The 25902-nt window shown below is 36.2% G+C and overlaps 6 protein-coding genes across 7 annotated transcripts; 3 read left to right on the top strand and 3 right to left on the bottom strand.

The window, feature by feature from the left end:
* Positions 1 to 529: 529 nt before the first annotated feature.
* On the bottom strand, positions 530 to 3904 carry LOC106300261. Of its 2 annotated transcripts, none has more exons than XM_013736405.1 (8): positions 3687 to 3904; positions 2903 to 2985; positions 2280 to 2385; positions 1881 to 2063; positions 1266 to 1760; positions 1095 to 1181; positions 947 to 1010; positions 530 to 848 (listed from the first exon to the last, which is right to left on the bottom strand). In XM_013736405.1, coding segments are annotated over exons 2-8 (987 nt in total). In that variant the 5' UTR covers positions 2954 to 2985; positions 3687 to 3904; the 3' UTR covers positions 530 to 847. The 2 variants fall into 2 exon arrangements, with proteins under 2 accessions (XP_013591859.1, XP_013591933.1); XM_013736479.1 differs by having other exon boundaries at positions 3625 to 3729.
* Positions 3905 to 4664: 760 nt separating this feature from the next.
* Positions 4665 to 6316, bottom strand: LOC106342039 (reticulon-like protein B8). The gene is made up of 6 exons (XM_013780823.1): positions 6152 to 6316; positions 5743 to 5924; positions 5460 to 5640; positions 5238 to 5379; positions 5076 to 5145; positions 4665 to 4990 (listed from the first exon to the last, which is right to left on the bottom strand). Exons 2-6 carry the CDS (start codon positions 5918 to 5920, stop codon positions 4821 to 4823), a joined length of 741 nt encoding a protein of 246 aa, XP_013636277.1. The 5' UTR covers positions 5921 to 5924; positions 6152 to 6316; the 3' UTR covers positions 4665 to 4820.
* A 709-nt stretch (positions 6317 to 7025) lies between these two features.
* Positions 7026 to 8727, bottom strand: LOC106342075 (probable sugar phosphate/phosphate translocator At5g04160). The gene is made up of 4 exons (XM_013780896.1): positions 8121 to 8727; positions 7689 to 7792; positions 7390 to 7618; positions 7026 to 7318 (listed from the first exon to the last, which is right to left on the bottom strand). Exons 1-4 carry the CDS (start codon positions 8613 to 8615, stop codon positions 7172 to 7174), a joined length of 975 nt encoding a protein of 324 aa, XP_013636350.1. The 5' UTR covers positions 8616 to 8727; the 3' UTR covers positions 7026 to 7171.
* Positions 8728 to 9690: 963 nt separating this feature from the next.
* On the top strand, positions 9691 to 11311 carry LOC106304420 (probable calcium-binding protein CML49). The gene is made up of 5 exons (XM_013741141.1): positions 9691 to 10391; positions 10518 to 10564; positions 10648 to 10823; positions 10909 to 10927; positions 11006 to 11311. The coding sequence occupies exons 1-5, from the start codon at positions 9785 to 9787 to the stop codon at positions 11108 to 11110; spliced, it is 954 nt and encodes a 317-aa protein (XP_013596595.1). The 5' UTR covers positions 9691 to 9784; the 3' UTR covers positions 11111 to 11311.
* Positions 11312 to 17172: 5861 nt separating this feature from the next.
* LOC106321153 (ATPase ASNA1 homolog 2-like) lies at positions 17173 to 19564 on the top strand. The gene is made up of 11 exons (XM_013759497.1): positions 17173 to 17418; positions 17514 to 17725; positions 17793 to 17855; positions 17958 to 18068; positions 18168 to 18242; positions 18324 to 18392; positions 18473 to 18538; positions 18627 to 18701; positions 18789 to 18887; positions 19004 to 19138; positions 19283 to 19564. Exons 1-11 carry the CDS (start codon positions 17247 to 17249, stop codon positions 19418 to 19420), a joined length of 1215 nt encoding a protein of 404 aa, XP_013614951.1. The 5' UTR covers positions 17173 to 17246; the 3' UTR covers positions 19421 to 19564.
* Positions 19565 to 20082: 518 nt separating this feature from the next.
* On the top strand, positions 20083 to 21460 carry LOC106297260. Its single transcript, XM_013733542.1, has 3 exons — positions 20083 to 20229; positions 20442 to 20816; positions 20896 to 21460. Exons 1-3 carry the CDS (start codon positions 20187 to 20189, stop codon positions 21270 to 21272), a joined length of 795 nt encoding a protein of 264 aa, XP_013588996.1. The 5' UTR covers positions 20083 to 20186; the 3' UTR covers positions 21273 to 21460.
* The last annotated feature ends 4442 nt before the right edge of the window (positions 21461 to 25902 follow it).

The raw sequence follows: 25902 nt of genomic DNA, 5'->3' as shown, positions 1-25902 counted from the left end.
TGATTGTCTAATCTTTCTCTTAAGATTAAGGTGTGTCGTTGAGTTTTTGTTTTGTTTTATGTTTATGGTTTGTTTTCTTAGTAAAGCTCATTAACGAAGCAATCATGCTTTAATTTTCAAAAATAAACTTAAAACCAAAAATTTTGAAAAAATATGTTAATTTAAAAATCAGCTTTTGCTCAAGTTTTTATTGAAAGTTTTGGATATCTTGGGAAACAAATAACCGCTAACAAAAAAAAGTCACAACACGTTTCAGGTTCGATCCAACTGCACGAAACTAAATCATAATTATCATGGACACCTAACACGGATATGAACATATGCTTTAGGATCCATTTGAATATCCGGATAGAAGATCTATCCGTGGATTGCACCTCTCCGTGGAGATTAGTCTGAACCTCTCAATGGACCTGAGATACCCCAGATTTTAAAACTTTTTCGAAAAAAAAGTCACAACCAAAATATTTACAAACTAAATTTTAAAGCCAAAAAAAACTAAAGATACAACAACACCAACCACTACCTCAACTTGAGCATCAAAAATTCAAATCATGTATAATGTTGAATTTGATGCATACCACTACTTTCATTCTTTAACATAATTAGTTAAATCACACTCAACACAAAAATTATAAGCACAAAAACTAACACACAAGAGAAAAGAGAAAAAAAACACACTGAAAATTACATATGACCATCTCACACTTATCAACTCTAAGCTAAAGTAATAATGTTAAATAGAAATCCCCTTTTATACACCCCACCCAACAGTCTTTTGCAAAGAAAAGATCAAAGGTCTGAATATGTTACACACAAACGTGTCCGACGTCATGGTAGTGAAGCAAAACCTGCATAGTTCAAAGATGATGATTATGATGTCAGATATGTACATTCAAGAACCAAACCTGAGATCTTAAGAGGCAAATGTAATGAGCATTGTTCTTACTACTCGCTCCCAAGGTTATCATAACTGAAACCTTCAGATATGGTCTCCAATCTCTTGTTGTCTCCTGCAATAAACACTATATTAGAGAAACACAACAGATACCTTCTTCTTCATTCTTTTTTTTTTAACAAAGTCTCAATGTTCATACCTTGATACTCTCCCCTGTCGCATGAGTCCAGGAAGTTTTCACCATCAGAAACAAGGAAAGGTGACTTATCATAGCTCTCTAGAATCTCTGGAATCAACAGAAAAGCTCATGTTACAAACAATGTATGAACAACGAGAGAGACAAAGGAGTAATAATGATAGAGAGAAAGACCTGAGCTCTGAGAAAAATCAGCAGTCAAATCAGAGAGGCTGAAGTTCCTAGGGATCTGACCTAAGAACCCAAAAGTAGCAGCTTCCGAATCAAGAAGCGTCTCACTGAGAGGTTGTTGGTTGTTGTTGGACTCGTTACCAAAGGTTGAGATCGAAGTAGTGTCTCTAACTGTGGAATGCCCTTCCAAGGCGTTCCTTTCACCACCATACATGAATGAAGAAGCAGGGCTTGTAAAGGCGGTCTCAGACTTGATCATCCCTCCTCCTCCATTCATTCCTTGCATCATAGGCATGTTTGTGGTGGTCTGCGATGAGAGCATGTTCGGAGAAGAAGTATCAACTCTCCTCGCATGGGTTGATATGTTCACAGAAGAGGCTACATTTGTTGTGTTGAGTGTTGAAGATCCATTGAGGTATGCATTAGAGAGACTCGAGGGCATCGACTTCAGAGATTGATTAGTGTGCTCAGAGGCATAACCCAAATGTTTCTGATTCACTGTTATTAAGAGAATCGATTTCAGTTGCATAGATTAGTACAAACTTGTACGACAAGTAATAAAGAGACCCTAAAGTAATAAAGGCTTACTATCTTAGGCTCAGTCCAAAGGAATCTTACTTGATTGAATATGAGAACCATTTGTGTTTTGGACGGAAGCGACTCCACTTGGATGCATCTGCTGCATGTGGTGAACCTGCTGCTCAAGAAGCTTGTTGAATTCCATGATCTGGTGTTTGACCATGAGCCTAAGATAGTAAGCCTTAAAAAACTCACGATTCTCTTCTTCAAGCTTCTGCCAAACTGTTAATAAAAAAAAAAAAAAAGAGAAATCCAGCTTTAAAGCAAGACTATTCGTTTACACATGATTTTGGATAGGGATGTCCTGAACATATTTACACTTTTAATCAAAGTATATTGGATCCAGAAAAGTAGAACAATCAGTGAAAAAATGACTACACAATCAGGCTCGAGTGTAAATCAAAAACTAATTTAAAGAAGACGACTGCTATGGATTACCTAGTTCTGTGAAACCAGGCTCGATTTTAGCTTGCTCCAGTAAAGTTTCCACGACTTCTTTTTGATTCATGTAGAGTTGAAGGCATCGTTCTATAAGGTTTTGAACCTGAGATGGGAAAATAACAGACAAAACTAAGTTAGTTGCTTAAGGTTCGACAGAAAAGTTGGAAGTGTAGACAAGAGATATTAAATATAAAATTGTATATTCATAGGTTCATTCACACAATGAAGCTGAATGTCTTTTTCATCAAGTATGATGCTCTTGATATTAGAGGGTGTCACAAATTTCTAGTTAAAAAATCGAGCTATATACCACTATCAAACATATTCCACCTCCAATACATAATTAAAAAAAAAAAGACATCTCCTTTTTTCTACAGTTTCATAAAAGTTATTTCAAAAGTATTTGAAGAGGGCAGAAAGGAAAAAAAATGGCTCTTTCTATCATTACTAAAAACATAAACCTTTTGGATATGCCATCTAAATGACATTCTATAGGATAATATGAATCTACAAAGATACAACAACATCAATATGTCCAGACAGAAAGTAAATATTTTAATTTTTAAAAGTTGAGATTGTAGTTCACTATGCTAACAACACCCTTCTTTAAATTTAATTACCAGTTGTATATCTTGACGTGAAACCCTTCTCACTGTTCCTCCACTTGACATGGCTGAGATTTTTTGTTAAACAGAGCTTGTTCCTGTCATGTAGAAGCAGTATATTATACATAGAGTCTGTACATGGGAAAATGAGATTGAAACGGTTAAACACTCCAACACTATATGGAGAGATAATACATCTTGCAATATCCTCGATCATTAGACACAAAGACTCTGTCTCACATTCTAAACTCAAGTATTTAGACAGGAATTCAAAAGCAAGAACCCAGATAAACAAATAATGTACTTTCACAGTACTTTTTGGTGTCCTCAAAAATAAATAAATAAAACAATGTCTAACATCAAACAATCAATGGTGCCATTTCTAGAACAATCAATACTAATTTCTATCAACATGGCCAAAGGTTTATGTTCAATCAAGGACTACAAAAAACATCAACCAGCTTCTATTACGAAACAGACTACGTAATATGTTTCCAGAAGAGGTAAAACCATTACAACACACATAAAGCTGATTTCCCCCAGAAATGAGATGAAAAATCAAAACTTTATCGATCAAGATTCAAAAAATCAAAACTTTCAATCGATTTCGTTTTCAGACACAACCGGATCAAATTAAGAAAACAATACTTTAAAAAGAACATGCGACTCTCAATCAAAACAAACACAGAACCAATTCGATTTACGAAAAAGACAGAGGCTTTAACAAGATCAGTAACCTCGGTCGCAAATCCGAGATCAATCGTCGTCGAGGGAGGGAGAGAGAGAGAGGAAACCTAACCTCACTTTGATCTTCGTCGTCGTGGATCGATTCCTTTACTCCTTTTTTTCCATTTTCTTTTTGATTTTACTAATTTTATTTATTTTTAAACTTACACATTTCGGCTCTGGAGCTCAGGAAGCTGCCACGTGTAAAATGTGTGACTACGGTGGATCCCATGCATGGAGAGTTATCTGATCTTCTTCATTGGACAGTCAATTTTTTTTCTGGTCAACGATACGGAGAGAAGAAGAAGAAGAAGAAGAAGAAGAAGATCATTTATATTCTTGTAAGAATTAACACCTTTTGTAAGAATTTATTTGTAAGAATTTACATTTTATTTTATTTTTATACAATAAATTGTGATTTTTAATATAAAATTAATATTCTAGGTTTTAAATTTAAGGTAATTATTTTATATTCTTTGCTACATATATATATATATATATATATATGTATATATTCCAAAATCTGCTATTTTAATTTTATCTTATCACTCTAATTCAGATTATTACCCAAATTATGTTTTTTTTTGTTTAAAAATATAATACATATATAAATAAATATTCTAAAATAGCATTAACACCTTTTGTTCAAAATATTTAACACATAAAAAAAAAAAAATTCTCAAAGAATCGATTAAAATTTAAATCGATTTTTATTCTAAATTCGAGTTTGGATTTAGTGATTAAGATTTGAAGTTAAGTTTTTAAAGGCTGGTGTGGGATTAGAGATTATAGTGTGATCTAGTTGTTGTTGTTCTTTTGTCAAATGAATACTATTTTGTGATGTGTTCAAAAAAAAAAAAAAAGAATACTATTTTGTGAATTTTTACTATTAAGTGCTAATTTTTTTATAAACTTTTAATGTATGTTTTTTTTGGAGATTTGCTATAATATATTTATATCAATTGTTAAAACTTTTCTCTATTTTGCTTGTATAACTTTGATAGTATGTGCTAAAAGAGTGTTCATTGCATGTTTTTGAGACAAAACTAACTAAACAAGGAAACCAATGGAGACAAGTTTGTAATAACAAAATAAAAAGATTCAATACACAAATCTACATGAGTATTCTCAAAGCATTAACACAACACAAAACAAACCATGATCCATTGTTCTAACAAGAAAGAAAGATTTAGATAAGGAAGTTGGTTTAGTCACGCTTCTTGAACCCAAACCTTCCACTTGGGATTCGACTGAGAAAACCTGTATCCATCTTCTTGTAGTGACTATGAAACTTCATCAGCAGAGAATCAACAAAACCATCAACTTCGTCTTCATATCTCTCATACAGAACCGGCATTGTGTGAGCTCCCACAAACCCTTCACACATACAAAATGCATCACCCCTTAGAAAAAAAAATCTTATAAACTCAAATTCTCAATCTCTCTAAAGAATCTCACTCACCAATATACAAAACAGTTAGGAAGTTGCAACAGCTCCCGATCATTGCGGCTAGCCATAGTCCAATCGCAGCCTGAACATGATGTTAATGCAGAATCATTAACGTTCCATGATAACATTATACATTATGCAGATATGTTAATAAGATATACAGTTATACACTACCATGAGGAACTGTTTCAAACTCCCTCTACAAGCCAAGTCCTGAAGAAACATCAAACCGCGGTTAACCTCTGTTCCAACGGTCACACCGACATCAGCAAAGAAATCTTTTGGAAGAACAAGGCGAGGCACTCCAGACTGTGAGCTGCTTTGAAACATATGTAATAACGAACTTGTTTAGATTGCAATCACAAGGAACCAAATGATATGGTATACAAACATTACCGGTTTAGAGCCCCTGAGGCATTAGACCAGACGAATTGCACGATCATACCAAGCAAGAGACCGTAACAAACGAGAGAGAGAAAATGGAAGTTGATCCACTCGAAAAGCACCCAGATCGCAGTAGCTCCCATCAGAACACTTGCGGAGATCTTCTTGTTCCTCCACAACAACACATCAGCAGCTGAAAAGAATAGAATCTCTCACAAAGACTTTGTTAGAACCCAAAAAAGAAAAAAAAAACACAAAACCAATCTCACATAATAATATCATTGAGTTTTCTTACATTTGCCACCGCCTAAGACATGATGGATCGGCTTCTCCCGACCGAACATGCGGTTGAAACGAGAAGAGACGGTATCATCTTGTTCGAAGAACGAAACGTTCTTTTTCTTCTGAACTGTCTCAGTGAAGTTATCAACGAAATCGTTGATAACGTCCTCTACAATATTCTTCTCATGCATGATTCTGAACACAAAATGGAATCTTAGATTCTCAAACAAACATATAAAAAAATCGAATCTTTCGGTTAAGTTCTTCCGACCAATACTGTCCTAAAACCCAAAACCGTCAAAAGTATCCAACTTTTTAACTAGTTCGTTGGTGATGATTACAATGATATGAAACCCAGATCTTTATTGATTGGGGAGAAAGAGAAGAACGAGAGTACAGATGAAAATGGGCAAAGAACAAACCTGGAGGAGTTGGTGAAGAAGAATTTGGTTTCTGAGAATCTCACAGAAATGAAATTTTCTTTTTTTTTGCTTGTGGATTCTGAAAGAGATGAACCACAAAGAATGAAAGATTGAACTGAAAAGAAAGCGATGGGATTGGTTAGGTGGGATAATTGAATTGAAACTCTTAAAAATGTGGGTAAAGTTTGGAGTTTTGTGTATGGATGGGACTCAGCTGCCCACGTGCTACTCGTGACATTGCTCTGACTTGACCCATAAATAGTTTTCTTAAAACGATTTTCTTAAAACCTCTTTCATCCGATTTAAATTGGTTTAAACAACTATGTGTAATCGACTATGATTAATCAACTATTTATAATAATGCAAATTTATAAAATTAATTAAATTAATAAAAATAAGAATAATAATTTAGTCTATTTACGTATATCTAATTTTTTAATAATTTATCAAAATAATTTTATAACTAGCTACAAAACCTTCAAATATCTTATATATAAATATAAACTATATCAGTATTCGTTAATGTCTATAACTCGTCTACACTCCTAATAAACCGTTCATAGTAGCTATTTTTCTATAAAATCCGTAGTTACCGTCTATCAATTTCCTGAACATTTGTCATATGTAACCATGCATCGGCTTCAAAATCTAGTCAGGCTTTTAGTGATGCTACTCTATTTATCAAATCAAAGGCTCCCATGGTATGACGTGAGAAACAAAGCATGAACATTACGAAATATATCCGACTGATCCAAAAGCCTCGGCCCAAAGATTCTTTTTTGGTTTTCTTCAAGTTGGTTGACAAAAGAAAGTGTCTTCAAACACCAACAATAGTCAATGGCATCTCATATTTCCAGACAAAAAAACCACAAAATCTAACTCAATGCGTTATGTTTATATATATAAAGGTCTGTAGGTTAGATACAAAAATGAGAATGAGATAGGATGTATATATTATCTCTAAAGTATATAACGTTAAAAAGTTCCATCAGATAGGAAGTAAAACCGGAGTCACTGCGCTCATCTAAACCTGCGTTTAGTCTCTCCATATGCAACAACCCCAAGCACTGTTATACTGTACCCGCCTATCCCCATCACCGTGACCGGGTTTCGGAAAAGCAAGATCGAGATCACAACCGCAACCGCTCCTTTAGCGTTTCCAAGAACCTGAAACATTCAACATACAAACGTTTGATCCAATCTTTGTAAATGTTGAAATGTTCTCATTTTTTTCTTACCTGGAGGGTAAGCGCGCTTGTGTGCTTGGTAACCAAAAAGTTCAACAAGTTAGCTGAATAAGCCATTACAGAGTTCACCAAAAGAAGTATCCACATGTACTGATGTTGTCTGGCGAGCGATAGAGTCACGCTCATCACATCTGGTTCCATAACAATCGTGACGGGTAGAAGCGCAATGACTGCTATAGGGGACATGTACAGCATCAAGTTCATCGAGTTCAACTTTTCTCTGCAATGGAACATGTTAAAAACTCATTAATCTGCTTAGTTATGATTCATTGAGTAATGATTCTTCTTACCCCTCGGAAGAAAGTAAGATGCCTTGAAGAACAGATTTAAAAGCTCTTGCCGCGGTTGCACTAATGCACATAATGAACCCAAACCAGTGGAAACCTGGCTCACCCTGTGACACAGATCATTAAATTAATACATAAATCCCATAATCAAAAACAAACAATGCACAAAACATAACATTCGATGACAAAGGCCTTGTAAGAGAAAAACACAACCAAGTCTGAAACTTTAGATAACCCATCACTCGTAATTGTGTGTTTCCGGTGAAATTTTAAAATACTAAACGTAATAATTCATCTTTAATACTAAAAGAAGTAACCTTTTTGGGTTTTCAGACACACAAACATTCATCTTTAATATTAAAACCAAACAATGGATGGATCAGACATGTAAAACTACAGAGACAAGAACACATATCATCAAAGAAAAGACGTTACCCCACTAGCGATCACAACACCGGTAACAACGGGGACGAGAGCACCATACGTGACCCAAGCCTCTCTCTTAAACGTCATGAGATACGCAAACAGCGCCGTAAAAAACGGCGTCGTAGCGCCAACAGCCTGATTAAACGAAACGGGAAGATAACGGAGAGAGACATTCCCACCGACGACGGATGCGCAGAAGACAATGCTGAGGGTCGCGACCTTCATGAACTGGGAGCGAGATTTGAGGTGCTGGAGGGGGACGAGCTTGAGGAAGACGATGGAGACGTAGCTGAGGATGGCGCAGGCGGACATGTGGCACATGGTGAGGAAGATGGGGAATTTGAAGCCGTAGTTGGAGAGGAGGAACTTGTTGAGGAGGAGGACGCCGATGTTGGAGGTGTACCAGAGGAGGATGAGGGAGGAGATGAAGAGGGTTTGTTTCTTCGGGGAGGATGAGGATGGTGGCATCTCTGGTTTCTGATCTGGGTTCTTCTTGTTGTTCATGATGAGATCGGAACTTTTGGTTTGGATTTTTGATGAGAGAGGGGGGGAGAAGAAGAAGGCTTGATGGAGAAAGGAAGTTTTTTTTATTTTGAGAGAGAGAGAGAGAGAGAGAGAAGTGTTGAATTGTTGTGTTGCTTTGTTTGGTAAAAGTAGTTAATGCACTATTAAATTGACTAATTTAATATTTTTTTCTATTTTCAAAGTACATTAAAATATTTAATGTACTACTTATTAATAAACTTTTTTTATAGTTTTAAAATATTATTTATTAAAGTAATTTAGTTTTAAAATTTAAATTTATCATTATTGATTGATAAAAAGTTAAAAACACAGATTTTTTTTTTAGAAAATAAAAAATTAATTTTTCAAAACAAAAAAATATACGGATTGACTCATTTTAATAACCATTGTAAATTTTTATTATTTCTTTTGTCAGATTGAAATTATTCTTATTAATGCAATTATGTTACAAGATTATAAATTGTTGGTTTGTCATCATTGTAAAGGGAAAAAATATTGGAGTTATCAACTTATTATATTACTCAAAAAGTCAAGATTATCTATCTACTTTGATTTCTTTTCAGGATTAGGTAAGAAATTAGGTTAATCAACCAAATAAAAATTGGTCCAAAATCTAGATTCATTCTCTTTCAGGACTAGGTCTTTTTTAATTATCTTAAATCCAATTCCTCTGTTTATATTAAATAAACTTTTACGTGTTACATATCCTTCTTAGTTCTCTTGGTAAATATTGGAATCGCAATTGTAAGATGATTTTTTATTACATTGTCAAAGCTACATCAAAAACTTCAATTTCAAGGGAACGTTTCAAGAACCGCGAGTCCTGGTACATGGTCAAATTCGAACCAATTTTCCGCTGTTATTTACACTAAACCGGGACCGCCAGAAAAGCTGATCCGACGACGGAGGACCAAGTGTCAAAGAACGTACAACCAGCAACAAAAACTGACGCGTCACGCTCACGCGTAGACCGTATCTCGATAATTACGATTACACCCTTCTTAGACCGCGTATAATAAAGCCATGTGTAGCTTATCCCATGGTGATATAAATATTCCGACGTGACCATAAATATATAACCAAAAACATCGCATTAACCACTTCTCCACTTCTCTTCTTTGATCTGTCCGAACGCTTCTTCTTTCGCCATGTCTGGTTACCCTCCTTCGAGCCAAGGTTACGGTTACGGCGGTAACCCACCGCCGCAACAACCCTACGGATCCTCCGGCAATCCACCACCGCCTCAACCTTACGGATCCTCCGGCGCTAATCCTCCACCGTACGGATCCTCAGCTGCCTCACCCTACGCCGTCCCCTACGGCTCTCAGCCTCCGCCGTCCTCCGCTCCTTACGGCGCGCCACCGTCGGCACCTTACGCGTCTCCTCCGGGAGACCACAAGCCGCACAAAGAAAAGCCTCAGGCCGCTTACGGATCCCCCGGTGGCTACGGATCGTCTGGTGGTTACGGTGGCTACGGAGCTCCTCCGTCGGGACACGGCGGAGGATACGGAGCTCCTCCTCCTCCTCAGCAGGCTGGTTACGGAAGCCCGTTCGCGTCTCTGGTCCCGTCGGCGTTTCCTCCGGGTACGGATCCGAACATCGTGACTTGCTTCCAGGCGGCGGATCGGGACCAGAGCGGCTTCATCGACGACAAGGAGCTTCAGGGGGCGCTCTCTTCGTATAATCAGAGCTTCAGCATGAGAACTGTTCATCTCCTCATGTATCTCTTCACCAACAGCAACGTTAGAAAGATCGGTCAGTTTCTTGATCTTGGTCAAAGTCTTGATCTTTGGTACCTAACCGTTATTATAATTCAAGTTGAAGTAATCATCTTTTTGATTTTGAGTATTATAATGATGTTTAATAATGGCGACGTTGCAGGACCGAAAGAGTTTACTTCACTTTTCTATAGTCTTCAGAGTTGGAGGGTAAGTTATAAAAAGACAATGGTTTTGTTAAATCTTTTATGGAGTTAATATAAACTGTGTGGTGTTGTGTTTGATTTTTCCAGAGCATATTTGAGAGATTTGATAAGGACAGAAGTGGTAAAATCGATACGAATGAGCTGAGAGATGCACTCTTGAGCCTCGGGTTTTCAGTGTCTCCTGTGGTTTTGGATCTGCTAGTTTCTAAGTTTGACAAGAGCGGAGGCAGGAACAGAGCTATTGAATATGATAACTTCATCGAGTATGTTCATTTGATTTCAACCTTTATCACTTTCTTGTTTTTCCTCTGTGAAGAGTACTGATTCTGGTTTGTTCCATTGTTGCAGGTGCTGTTTGACTGTTAAGGTATATTGTTTGAATCACATTCTTAGTTAGACAATGTGTAGAGTAGTGTTTTGATGTTTGATGAAATATAAATTGCAGGGGCTGACTGAGAAGTTTAAGGAGAAGGATACGGCGTTGTCAGGATCAGCTACTTTCAACTACGAGGCCTTCATGCTCACTGTTCTACCGTTCCTCGTCGCTTAAGTTCGTTGCTGTTATGGAGCTTTTGGAATAATTTATTTGTAGTAGTTGAATTCTGGAGTTTGCTCTTTTACCTTTTTATCGTCTTTGCTTTTGTAAGATTTGGAAGTGGCTCTCTCTATATGAGCAATTACACAAGTGTTGTGGAATAAATTTGACTGTTAAAAATGGAGTAGAATCCTATGTATTTACTATTTCCAATCATTCCAAGCGAGATGGGAAAACAAAACTTTACTAAAGTCCCCATTAAATAAGTTTTCTTTTCGGGTGTAGGTCCATAAGGCCCAAGAAATAAGAGTTTAAACGGCCCAATATGTCTTATAATTCTTATTATTTTGTTTCTTTAACGCTGGCCACATCTATTTTTCGATGAATAGTTTCATTAACAACAACATTTCCACAATGCAGCTTTTCCACAACGTTTGAATCAACAGTCGGTTTGCGGTTCGTCTGTTCTGCATATACGACATTTTCAATAGATATGTTTTATTTGCAATACACAACAACAATAAACGGTTTTACATGCACCACTCTAAAATTTCTAATAAAATTTGCATTTTATAATAAGTAATAAACTGTATCCTGAAATTAATTTTAAAATGTTGTAAAAATCTGTAAACCTTTACTAGTAAGCCTCTATTATTTTTATTCAGAAAGGTTAAACATTGACCGCTAATATATGATCTTGTTTTAAATATCTCAATATTAAAGGATGAAACAAATCCATCCTTAGGGCTGGGCAAAAAACCCAGATCCGAAAAACCGAACCGAACCCGATCCAAAAAGTAGTATCGAACCCGAACCGAAATTGATTAAATATCTGAATGGGCTCAAAATTTTGGTATTTAGAGAACCGAAACCGAACCCGATCCGAACAGAAGTATTTCGGGTACCGGATTATATCCGAAATTGATTCATAAACCTATATATATTAAAAAAGTTTAGATTTCATATATATTAAGAACATCAAAATATATAAGATATTTTTAAGTTCAAAATATATAAGATATTTTTAAGTTGTCAAAAATACTTATAAATATATACAAATAGTCAAAAGTACATTCTAAAATAGCTAAAGTGTACTCAAAACACCAACAATACTTAAAATATCTATTGATTCTCAATCCAAATATTCAAACCAAACCAATTTATATGTTAATTTTAGGTACTTTGACATATGCTATTCAAATTTATATGTAATATATTGTTTTGTTTATAGATTTTGAGAAATTTAAAGTATATAATAAATTTTAAAAATTTAAAAATAATTTAAATTGGTTATCCGAACCCGAACGAACCCTCAAAGATCCGAACCGAACCCAAACCGAAATTTAGAAATACCCGAATGGGGCTGAAATCTTTGAACCCGAGAACCCGAAATTCGAATAGACCCGAACCGAACCCGAATGGGTACCCGAACGCCCACCCCTATCCATCCTACAAGATTAAAAGCAAAAACGTTACATTTTTAGAAAACTAGTATCTCTAATTAAATTTTGCTAGAAACTAATCCCTATAATTTATACAAATGATAGGCGAACCTTCAAAACAACATTTTTAACACTTTTTGGATGTAGTATATGATGATTAGCTAAAAATGATGTTTATTTCTCAGTAATGGGAAAACTAACAAATTTGAACAAGATCTGATTAAAAATATAAAAGTGATTCACTATCTTAAGTTTTTTCAAAAAAGTTTTATTTACAATTTTCTTAGCTTCAAGTCGTAGATATCCAATACACAAGCACAAAGAAAATATTTAACGTATGATATACATAACATGCATATATAATGTTTAATACATAACATGCATATATAATGTCTAAAACATAACATGCATTCTTGTCTCAAACATTAGATATATAACATAACTGAAAATATTACCTACAACATTGTTATCATGCAGTGAACTAAAATTCATGAGTATAAGTGTTTTTTTTGTGGTAGGTGTGTTGTATTCTATGCGTAGTATCATAAACAAACGATAAAATTATCAGCTTCTTTTGAAACAAACTAATGTTATATATAATATCGCATTAGTCATTTTCCTTGAAAAAGATGCCGTTAGCATATGAAAGTTGACCAAATATTAGATACTAATATTTCTAAAATACTTTTCTGACCAAATACTGAACATCAAAGGGGAAATGTAAACTCATAATATAATTATTTCGGAACATGTGTAACTCAAAATCAACAAACACATAATTTTCATCATAGATTCCATATATATACAAACTACTTATTTTAGTACTAAAAAAACTTGAAAAGATCATTCAAAATATCCTTTCCTTAGAAAAAAATTTAAAAGCCTTTCAATCAAGCTTGCAAAAGTTAGTGATATACATTTTTCTCTTCAAAATCAAGTGGTATTTTCACTTGTTGGTTTTTCATCATAAAAATAAAATATCATTTTCATCACTTATTGACGAAATATGCATACCCAAGAGACATAAGTATCATGACAAAATATATACCATCTCTAAGGTGTGACTTAAGACCTTTTCCAAATGCTTCTAGCGTTTGTTTCTTTAGAAATGCAATCAGTTACTGTAAAAATGCAGAGACACTTCCTTATTTTTTCTCTAAAATTGGTCTGCTTCAGGATGATAGGGTATGTAAGGAGCTTGGAATAATCAGCAACAAGTTTATGGAAAATCCTTGGATAGGAAAAAATTATTTCATCCACCTACAAAAGAAAATACAAACGTTAATGTACATAAGAGAAAGAAAATACACACAGAAATGATATTAAAGTAAAGAACAATTCATTAGACAAGAGCAATGACTTACTTACATTAACGTGTATTGTAACTACGAGGGGTGATTGGGCACTCTCTTCTTCATGAAGAGTGTAGAAGTTTGAGCCAAATACAACATCAAATACATGAAGAGTGCCACACTTCTCTGCTTTGCTTGAGACATATAGTGATTTTGCAATTGAAAACACTGAACCAAGTTCGCTAGATGACATAGTGATTACATTACTCTGAGAAAAGCTAATGAAGATCCTAACTATTTCATCTCTCGTCATCCCAATTCCACAATCACTATAGATAATCAAATATTCAAATCAGATCAGCTTCTTTTGAAATAAACTTATGTTATATAAAATACTAGGGCCATGTCCGCGCGAATATTGTTTTATTGTTGTTAATTATTACTTTTCGGTTGATATAGCTAGCTAATTATGTGATCGTCTTTATTTGCTAAGAAAATTATTTGTTATTTTTATTATGTTATGTAGTAATAGGTGATATGCTAACATATTATGTGTTTGCTTTTTTTAATAGTGTGTTGGTGTGGGTATAATAGTATCTTATTAGTGGTGGAGTGAGTTTGTGATGTAATGCATATTGAATTTCAATAATTTTACATTTAGGGATTTGTTGAATTTAAGGCTAATAGTTTCAGGGTAAAAATTAATATTTTTTCTAATTATTTGAACATTACCTTTTAAAGATGTTTTGTGCTTTCTCCCTATATATTTACATTGAGCCGTCACCATCTATGCATTTCGTTTACCTTTCCGTTATGCTGTGATTCTCGCCATCACCGAAAAGACTCACATATGTCCTCTTGTTTTTCCTCACCTTTTTCTCCTCTTTTTCCTTAGATTTCGGCTCATGTTAGGAACTGCATCTCCTTGGGTTGATTCAGAGTTTAGTCGTCTTTGAAGTTGTTTTCCTCATCGTTGGCTTACCATCGATAATCCCTTCTCGTCTTAGCTTTCAAGATATGGTTTTTGGTGATCTGACTTCTATAGCTCGAGGACGGCTCCGCGATTGAATGATTTCTTTTTGTCTACCCTTCCATCTATGTTCCCCCATCTCGTTGCAACTTTCATGGCTGCTTGCGTCTCTGTGACTCTCCCTTTCGCCATGTTTGCCACTCCAGATTTGGATAGTGTTCTCCTCCGAATATGCTCTGTAGATTTGGAAGATTGTTTCTGGTCTCAAGTCTGGGCTCTGGTTTCTCGGGGGTTGGCTTCCGTTCTCCCTCACTCAGGTTGTTCTCTTCTTCCCTTGCTTCCCTTAGTATAAGTGTGTGGTATTAGTCTCTTGGAGCTTTGGTCCCTTCTATCCCGAGTTTTGTGGTTCTTCACTTGCATAGACGTCTTGTTTGTGCTTGTTTAGTTTGTGAGGTGATTCTTACCTCTTAGCTGGTGGTTGTCCTTATCGTTCGTTATGTATGTCTCTTCCTGCTTCGTGGTGATTTTAGCCTTCTGTTGATTATCTTTCCTCTAACCCGCTTTCTTGCTTCTTTGCATTGGTCTTTGATCACCCTCCTTTGTGTTCAAGCGATTGCTTTATCTCAAGATTATCTTTCTACATTTTTCTGACTTTTGATTGTTCTGGCCAAGACACTCAATGATAAAGTGGGGTAAGTTAATTTTCGTTCTTGATCGCTTTTGAGCTCTGGACCTTTATTGAGTTAGTGTTACTTTGGTATTTTTTTCTCTATGATTATGGAGGTTTTATGTTTAGATTATGTGTTTTGCTTTAGTTTGGTTAATATTAAGATAAATATATAGTTGTAAATGAAATAATATAAAATAGTAAAAAATAATAAAATAGCGAAAGTTTATGTTATTTTTAGCAGTGAATAAATTAAATATTAAAATACATTTATATTTTTTACTTATTTTTTTATTCGTTTTACAATTTTTTGAACAATAAAATAGATTATCAAACTTCAAATGATGATAGTTAGTGTGACAAGGATTCGATAGTGCATAATTAGAAAATAATGAACCAAATTGCAATAGTCTATAAGAAGAAAGATCTAAAATGTAAAAAGACAAAAAAGAGGACACATGTCAACAAACCCCCCCCCCTTTCTACATGTCATAAGAAGAGAGAAAAGTCTATTTTATATATATAGATTGCATCAGGCATTTTGCTTGAAAGAAATGGAGTTATAGCATATGAAAGTTCGACCAAATATTGGATAATGATATTTCTAAAATTCCACTTTTCTACCATATTGAACATCAAAATGGAAATTTAAACCCTTAATAAAATTATCTCGAATGTGTAACTTAAAATCAACAAACACATGATTTTCACCGTACACAACCTTTATATTATACTCCTAATTATCATAAAACAACATAAGCCAATCTCATCGCATTTATAACACTTGAAAAAAAAACAAAATGGAAAATGTTTTACTCCTAGTTACTCTACAAATTTACTAATCAAATTAAAACATTTTGTAATTTTAAATATAAAAATAAATAATTATTTATTTTTTGTATTTTCTCGAATTATACATTTTAAATCTGAACTTTTCTATAATTTTTGTTTCTATTTTTAATTAAATTCTAAAATGTATAATTCGAAAACTACAAAAAAAATTATTTTTATTTAAATAATTGTTTATATTTATATATTTAGAAAGTAAGGATATAATATTTTTTTTGTTTTCTTAATAAAATATTTTTGGTCATTTTCTTATTTAAGAGTTATTTAATGAAAAAAATGTATTTTAGAATTATTGGAGAGAACCTAAACCAAAACCTTAACCGAACCGAACCAAGTTTTTGGTTTATTTCGGTGTAATTGTGGCTTAACCGAACTAACCGAAACCAAAATTATGGTCGTGTTCGTTTACATGTCGCGCGACCTGCGACTGATCGCAGGTCGCATGTTGTTGTTCGTTTTGCTGTCGCGTAACATGCGACCTGCGATTGGTCGCAAGTCGCAGGTTGTTGTTCGTTTTGATGTCGCGCGATCGCGCGACCAGTCGCGGGTTCCCATTTAAATCGCCCGAAAAAACAGCGACTAAAAATTAAGAAAATTTTGATCGCGCGACTGGTCGCAGATCGCAGGTCGCGCGACACGTAAACGAACATAGTTTTAGTCGTAGGTCGCAGGTTTAGTCGCATGTCGCAAGTCACAAGTCGCGCGACACATAAACGAACGTAATCTTAGTCGCAGGTCGCAGGTCGCGCGACACGTAAACGAACATAGTTTTAGTCGTAGGTCGCAGGTTTAGTCGCATGTCGCAAGTCACAAGTCGCGCGACACATAAACGAACGTAATCTTAGTCGCAGGTCGTCACCACCGCTTCTGTGTCTCTCTCTACCATTATTCTAACAAGTGAAAGACGAAGAAGAGAGAATCAGACGCAAAAATGGCGACTCTTTCGTCCTCTCTATTATCTTCTTCTCCTCTATGCAAATCCAGATTCTCCCCATCGAGAACTGTCTTCATCTCTTTCTCCCCTCGAAGAACTCTCTCCGTCGCCTCGCCGGCGATTCTCTCTCTCTCCGTCAAACATCATCGCTGCAGAAACTCTTTCCAAGGTTCCTTTTTTTAATCATTCTTCCCGATTGAAAACATTGAATTGAGTATTAGAGTGATCGAAAAAGCTTTCTCCTTTTTGGTTTGTGGGTTCCAGTGAGATCGGTAGCTAGTCCGGCGGAGACGGCGTCGGAGTTCGATGAGATGGTCTCCGGGACGAAGAGGAAGTATTACATGCTCGGAGGAAAAGGAGGAGTGGGGAAAACTAGCTGCGCTGCTTCTTTGGCTGTGAGGTTTGCTAACAATGGTCACCCAACTCTTGTTGTCTCCACTGATCCAGCTCATTCATTGAGTGACTCCTTTGCTCAGGTAAAGGAGGTGACTTTCAACTTGTTTGATTGATTGAAAGGTATGTGATTGGTGTTGATTTTTGTAGGACTTGACTGGAGGAATGCTTGTGCCTGTTGAAGGACCTGAATCTCCTTTGTTTGCTCTTGAAGTATGTTTCAATGTTTGTTTTTGTAGTTTATGTTTTTTTTTTTTGGGGGGCATTTTTTTTTCTCTCAAAAAATTGAGTTTTAATTTTATAGCAATGCAACAGATAAACCCTGAGAAGGCTAGAGAGGAGTTTCGTAGTGCCTCTCAGGCGAATGGAGGGACTGGGGTTAAAGATTTTATGGATGGTATGGGTCTTGGGATGCTTGTTGAACAGGTATCTTGTTGTAGCATCATGTGCACTTTCTAGTGGATTTTGTTATTACTACTTGTGATTTAAATGGCTCTTTGCAATTTTCATACTTGGTTGATGAAGTTGGGGGAACTAAAACTTGGTGAGTTGCTTGACGCACCGCCTCCTGGATTGGATGAAGCCATTGCCATTTCTAAGGTATAATCTATCTGATCCTTCTTTGATTTTGTTGCTTTCTGTATTCTTGTTTCTTGCTTATAGTCAAAAGGTTGTTCACAGGTTATTCAGTTTTTGGAATCACCTGAGTATAACATGTTCACCAGGATTGTGTTTGACACTGCACCAACGGTGAGCAAGCTTTACTAAAAACTTCCCTCCCTTTTTTTAGCATGGTAAAAGTGTGAAACAGATCTTGTTGCTACTTACAGGGTCACACGCTGAGGCTACTCTCCTTACCAGACTTCCTGGACGCGTCCATAGGTAAAATCTTGAAGGTGGGAGAGATGTCTCAGATAAATCTTTTCTTCTACCAAAGTGCTTATGAGTTTCTGAGACTTTGTTCTTCTTCTTCTGCATCTACAGCTTAGGCAGAAAATAACCTCAGCTACCTCAGCAATCAAATCAGTCTTTGGGAAAGAAGATAACAAGCCTGATGCTGTAAGTCTTTATAATACTAGTCTTCATCTTTGTGAGTACACACCGGTTCGTTCCTTTTAAAAAAAAAAAATCTGTGGATGTGAAAAGGCTGACAAATTGGAACGGCTAAGAGAGAGGATGGTTAAAGTTAGAGAGCTTTTTCGTGACACAGAGTCAACAGAGTTTGTCATTGTCACTATCCCCACGGTAATTTATACAGATGCATCTCCTGAGAAGTCCTCCCATCTTCAAACATGCGTTAAGTCCAAGTCTAGAGTTAGTAGCATCTCACGGTTTATTAATGTTTGTTTGAAATCTCCTAGGTAATGGCTGTCAGCGAGTCTTCTAGATTAAGTGCTTCGTTGAAGAAAGAAAGTGTCCCCGTCAAAAGACTTGTTGTTAATCAGATTCTCCCACCATCCTCTTCTGACTGCAAATTTTGTTCGATAAAAAGAAAGGTATATATATATGCACAAACTTCTCGTTAACTTTAAACCAAAGATTGGTCTTGTCTGCCCATCAACCACAATGAATCAGAGAGAGAGAGAGAGTTTTGGTGTGGTGAAATGCATATTCTAAACATGAAAAAAATGAACTTGCAGGACCAAATGCGAGCTCTTGATATGATCAGGGAGGATTCAGAACTCTCAGGTTTGACATTAATGCAGGCTCCGCTTGTAGACATGGAGATCAGAGGTGTTCCTGCTCTGCGCTTCTTGGGAGATATCATTTGGAAATGAGAAGAAGAAGCAAAGTTCAGTTGTATTGAGATAGTAGTGTTGTTTACTACAACTTACATTACATTAGTTTTGGGACAGATGTACGAATTGTCCTTAAAAAGAATAAACTATATTGCAATTCTTGGGGAGTCAAGATATTTACAATAGTTATGCGTAGAAGAAAATATTTATAGAACAATTAATGTTTATGAGATAGATGAAAAAAAGTCTTAACCAGTGTTCTCGGAGGTTCCTTTGACACTCTAATTAGCCATAAAAATAAACTTGGAAACAAGTGCAGGGATAAACATCTAAAAACGGTTGATTCAAAAAAAGAAAAGAGACGTTGCATTGCATTGTTAACTGCTGTTTTGTCTTTAAGTGAAAATTAGATAAGGAGGGAGAAGTTTGAGAGCTCTGTTTTAACCTCAGAGAATGGAATCATTGAGGTCTTGCATGCATTAAATGAACTTGTGTAAAAAGTTTGAAATAAAGCGAGAGAGACGAGTTTCCCTCAATTTCTCTATTTTGTCGCATTCAAAAAGACACTGAAGGTTGAGCTGTAGGCAGTAAAAAAGAGATGACACTGGACAGCTCTATCGTACCGTACTCTCGGGTTAAGCAATGATTTTAACAGTGGTTAAAATGTTAAAAAGGATAAGCAAGCGATGACCAGTCAAAGAGTCCCCCCCTCCTATTTCGTCTTACATTTGTATATCAAACAACAAAATCATAATACCGAGAGAGTAAATACAGAGAAAGAAGAAGAAGAAGAAGAAGAAGAGAGATGGCTGCATGCATTGACTTGTCGAGGATTCCCCACATCCCTGGTCTGTCTCACTCTTTCTTTCTTTCTTTCTCCTATTCTCTTCGTCTCCCTTTGGCAAAGATTTAATCTTTTTGATCCTCCGGGAATGTAAAGTTTCAATCTTTAGTGTCTTCTTTGGCTCTATCGAACACGAAACTTGTTAACAAAGATCCTCCCCGAAGAATAAAGTTTCCTACTTTACTGAGAGCTCTTGTTTGTTTTTTTGACTCTCAGGGAGGTTGCACGCGACCAACCACCCTTACCAGAGGTACGGTCCAAAGGGTTTCATGGAAATCAAGGCCCTCCCCAACGACGACCTCTACGTCCGCGTCGACCTCCCCGGCGTTCCAGACGACGCCATCCGCCACAGAGTCGACGCCGTGAGACAAAAGGTCGTCTTTTTCTCCGGCGAGGAAGTTCTCGGCGACGGAGACAACGCCGACGACGTTCGCGAGTACTCTGGAACCGCCGGTCTGGGCTGCGACTGCTGCGAGATCACCGGGGTCGATGCCAAGATGAAAGATGGAGTCTTGAGGATGATTCTCACAAGGGTCAAAGTCAAAGACCATGACAGCAACAAGTGCACTCACTTTCTCCCTCCTAACGCAGGTTCGAATCCCATTCAATACCACACCTTTTAATTTTGCGTATGTATGAGTATAATACTACTACTCTTCGTTTTGGATAGGCAAATCTGGGAGATACGATGTGAATTCACCTGTCATGGTTGAAGTGGAGGAACATCCCTATGTGGTGAAAGGTCGCAAGGACACGTTGGCTACCAACCGAACATCTGATGGATGTTTTCGCTTCTCCGTGGACATGCCTGGTGTCTGCAGCGACGACGTGTTCGTGATTCCCAACCAGAACGAGATCAAGTTCTACGGTGAGAACAAGGAGGTGTATGAGCATGACGAGAGTTGCCGTATTTTCCTTGGAGCCATCAGCAATCGTCAGTGTTGTTCCTTTGGGATTCCGCTTCTCAGCCACGGCATCGCTTGGGATGCAGAGTTTGGTGTTCTCAAAGTGCGCGTCTCACCACCTCCTCGCAACAACCACAATTGAGTAATCATCACTCTTATCTACTACGTTTTCATTTCAGTGTTTTGGGAGACATTATTAAGTTGAACTACTTAGGCAGAGTGTGTGTTTTAAGTTGAGACAATTGTTACGTGTGTGTGTGTCCTCCTGCTTTTGTGTTTGTTATTGGAATCTTGTGACCAGTCATGTTCATTGCTTTCACAATCTCTATTTTTCTTTTGTCCCTTAAGCTGACCCAACAGATTAAACTTGAATTTTATAAAGATAGGAATACGAAAACATAAAAAAATCTGATCATGGAAGCATTTCTCTTCGAATTACATGGGCAGTTGAATCCTGGATTTTTTTTTTTTTTTTGTGAAAACTCAAACCACTATAGATATTGGCATATTCCACACGTAGAATTTAGAATAAAAAATATTCTAATATTACTCTATTTTTCGCTCTATAATAGAGTGAAAATATGTTTATTCTAAATATATAGAGTAATTTGTTTTTTGTTCATTACTCTATTTTTTAATCTAAAATAAAGCACTATTAGAACAAATTATAATTTTATTATAGAATTACTCTATTTTATAGTAAAAAATATAATAAGCCATTGATGATGGTAAATATTGTACTGTGGTTGAACACCATTCCTCCAAGGAAAAGCAAGGGCAGGCCCTAGTAAATGTACTGATCACTCATGATTATTATTTGTTATTGTAGACTCACGAAGTTTTTTTTTTGTCGTCTAGTATTTTATTAAAGGACTAAAGCCCAACACTTACATCAAACGTAAAGGCCAAACATAGCTCAAACCAGAAAAAACATTCAAATTAACCAGGCCTAAAGCCCATACATGAGACAATGAGGAAGATACCAGCTCCTCCCACCACGTGAAACACCCGTCAGACCGGAAGGCATGAGCTTCCTCCGGAGACAGAGAGCATGCATGCCGGATCTCCGCCATTAGCGAAGCCAAACTGGAGAAGAAGGATTGAATCCAAGGCTCCGAAATCAGAACAAGAGGCGATAGCTCATAGGACAACAAGAATCATAGAACCGCCAAGGTTATAATAAAACCGGTGATACGCCAGCGAAGACGGTGGAAAGGAATCACCTCTTCCTGGAGACAAAAGCCGGCGAAAATGGTGTTATGTGAACCACCTTTTCCCAGAAACAACAGCCCCAACCATGGGGAGACACAATCCGAAACCAGAAAGAAATCTGGTAAGGACACAACACTACAAAAGAGGAGCTCCTTCGAATGGCCAGAACCTAAAAAAGAGATGAGCACTACAGACCAAAACGCCGACCACAAACGACTCAAACGATAACGATTTGACCAAATCTGATGGAAGAATTAACAACCCACATCAGAGACAGCATCAACCAGCAACCGTACACCAGAAAAAAATACAGATTTGGTCAAATCAATCAAGCGAGCCTCCACAGCGACGAAGAAATCAAACCACACCACATCTTAGAGACTACTGAAGGATCTCCTCAACACCTAAAGAATTACACCTTTAACACAAGCAGATAGCTACAACTGAGATAGAAAAAAAAGAAAGAAAACAGATACAAGACGAGTCTTAAAATAACCACACTGAGAAGATTTACAAACATGAAAGCACAGCTCCGACGCTACGGAAGCCGCCGGAGCTGCAAATCTGAAAGCCTGAAAGTTCTTGGAGAAGAGAGAAGATGAAGCGTTTATGAGAGAGAAAAGAATGTTTTTTTGATATACGCTATACATATAGACTCACAAGTTAAGACTAGTTAATAATTAAAAATCCTTTATATAATAATCAGAAGGGAAATTGCACTCTATGGAAAGAAGAAAAAGTGGAACGAAAGATATAGGCAAAGGAAGTAGAAAAGTTCTCTCGTATGGAACCCTAAGGCCGGCGGCCGCCGCATCTCACGGTCGCCGGAGCTAATATTAAAATCGTTGTTTTTCATATCTGATGAAACTTTGGTAGATCTATGGGCGTGGAGCGGTTTTCTCGGTGGTGTATAAGGGTTCACCTTTGTCCGGTCTCCGTCTGCGTCTATGATCAAAATAAGGTTTCAAGTTTTGTGGTTCTCATGTGATGTGGTGGCTGTTTCTCAGCCTGTTTAGAGTGGTTCTACGACAGCTTGAGAGGGTTGAATCTGGTGAATCTCTCTTGGATTTTGGGGCGGTCTTAACTAATCTTTGATTCAGCAACGGTATAGCAGTGTCGTAGTTGTGTGTGGTGAGCAAGGGAAGGTCGCGGTCCTTGAGATGAAGATGGTTTCAGGTTACTTCTTTATCTCCCGGTTACGAATGTCCCTCTTTCGCGCCTTGAATAAGTGTTCTTCCTGGAATCTTTTAGTCTCTGTTTTCCTCAATGGCTTCGTATGGTGAAGCAATATAACGAGGTTGAGGCGTGGAGTTATCCAGATGAAGGTGCGGCTGAGGTGGAGCTTATCTCGGATGGTGTCGCTTCAGGGGTTGTGCCTTGGTGTAGGCGTTGTGGTTCGTTGTTGTCATCGAGAACAAGTGGTTCAGATGAGGTATTGTTGGTTATGGCGTTGTCATTGTGAACTTGTATCTGCTCTATTGTGTTGCGTGCTATCTTGCCTAGTTCATGGCAAGAAATCCGGCTAGTCATAGATTGTTAAGTCTTTACCTTTTCTATCTAGTATTGATTTGTTTGTGGATTGCTGAAGGAGTTTAGGATTTTGTTTATGTCTCAGTTGTTATCACCTGTGTGTTTGGGTTTTAGATCCCTGTCTTTTGGGTTTAGCTTCCGGGGAGGTCTATGTGTTCTGCCGGCTTCAGTGTATCCTTCTTATGATATCTATGAAATTCAGATGGAAAAAAAAAAAAATTGCACTCTATGGCTAAAAAAACCAATAATTAACTGTCTAACTAATAACCCTAAATAGTTATTATATAATGTATATTTTATATAATAATACATTTCTACCTTTGTCTACACCTAAAACAACCGGTCGAGACAATAGTTTATAGTAAATAATTAATCATTTCAAAACTACATCGTGAACAACTAATATTCACATATAACTCTGAAGCTAATTTTTAATAGTAAATTATATGGAAGGTAAATGGAGTTCTTCTCAGATCTTTTGGAAGAAACTATTTTTATTCACGGCGAAGTTTCTTGGTGAAGAAAAGAGCTTCCAATAACTCATGCGGAAAGTGAAGAAAAAAAATTACGGGATTTTGAAATCAGGCGATGAAGTCAAAACGAATATGAGATTGCAGAATCACAGTTAGTGAAGACGAAGAAATAGATACTTACATATTTGTGTACATATGTATGGGTTACCATACTATTTAAGATATAGTATGTTTTGTTCACATATTTCTATACTATATGAAATAGAACAGTCTGTCGTGCTCTTTAAATTCAACAGTTCTCATATTTGTAATGAAAAATTAGGAATACAAAAAAATATAGGAATACCACTTTCCTCTCATCTTTGAGCTTGCTATCCATAGTCTCCTCGCTTATTCTAACTGTTGCAATGTAATATTTGTTTACTTCTATTTCATTTGATGAGCATAGAATAGAAATGCTATTATACAATATATGAGCATGAATTATGTTTTGTTGTTGTGTCATTTTATATTTTATATTTTAAAAATATATTATCACAATGAATGGCCTATATTGTATAGTATAATATTACATAATATAGTTTAAGATTACATAATATTATGTATATAATTTTGATATTTGAGTTTAAGGTTTATATTTGGGTTGAAGGTTTAGTGATTAGGATTTAGGGTTTAGTATTTGGAAGATGGGGGTTGAGGTTTTGGTCAACATTAACTTCTTTCATACCAGCATAAACATTTCATAACTTCTCCAATATATACTATACTATTTATTTTGTTCCATTCTATTTGGATTTATGGTTGATATTTGGTTTATGGTTTAGTGATTATGGTTTAGGGTTTAGTATTTAAAGGTTGGAGGTGGGTTTAGGATAACTTTATTATTTAGGAGTTGAGATGGAGTTGGTGTCTTATACTATTAGGGATTATGGATATGGTTATAGTCTTATACTACTTTGGCTATATGGAATAGAAAGCTCTGTACCTATTTATGTGGTCACTAAACGTGCGACATAGATAGCTCCTTCTTCTTTCATGTATAAATATGTTTGTGGCAAATAAGTGTGTGATGTGGGTTTTATTACATTGCATAGTATGCCATAAATAAGTGTGTAAGTTGGTGGCATTACGTGATATGATAGTAATAATGGTGTTTTTCTCTCATCCATATATTTTAACAGCTACGTCATTCACCTTTTTTTTTCTACCGGCTACTTATAAAAGATGAGGGTATAACCGACTAAAATAGAGACTAATCGTCAGTGAGTTAATTATGTCAAAATCATTAACATATACTTAATTTCTCTTCAAAAATTAGTTACACAGCAAATTAACCCTTAATCAGAAAGCGTTATTCGCTTGATTTTCTTTTAGAAAAAAAAAACAGAATGTTCAGACCAAACATGTCGTTAGTATCTTTCAAGTAATACCGAGTAGTAGTAGTAGTATTAACTTTCCACTAACAACGTAAATATGATTCGACCATTAACACAAACCATTTCTTAAAACATTGTTAAATAAGAAAGTCAACAAACTGTTCCTTGGAACTCGGATTTC

This window comes from Brassica oleracea, chromosome C1, assembly GCF_000695525.1.
Source record: "Brassica oleracea var. oleracea cultivar TO1000 chromosome C1, BOL, whole genome shotgun sequence".
Classification (NCBI taxonomy): Eukaryota; Viridiplantae; Streptophyta; class Magnoliopsida; order Brassicales; family Brassicaceae; genus Brassica; species Brassica oleracea.
Note: the sequence above shows the minus strand (reverse complement) of the source record. Positions and strands in the feature narration are given on the sequence as shown.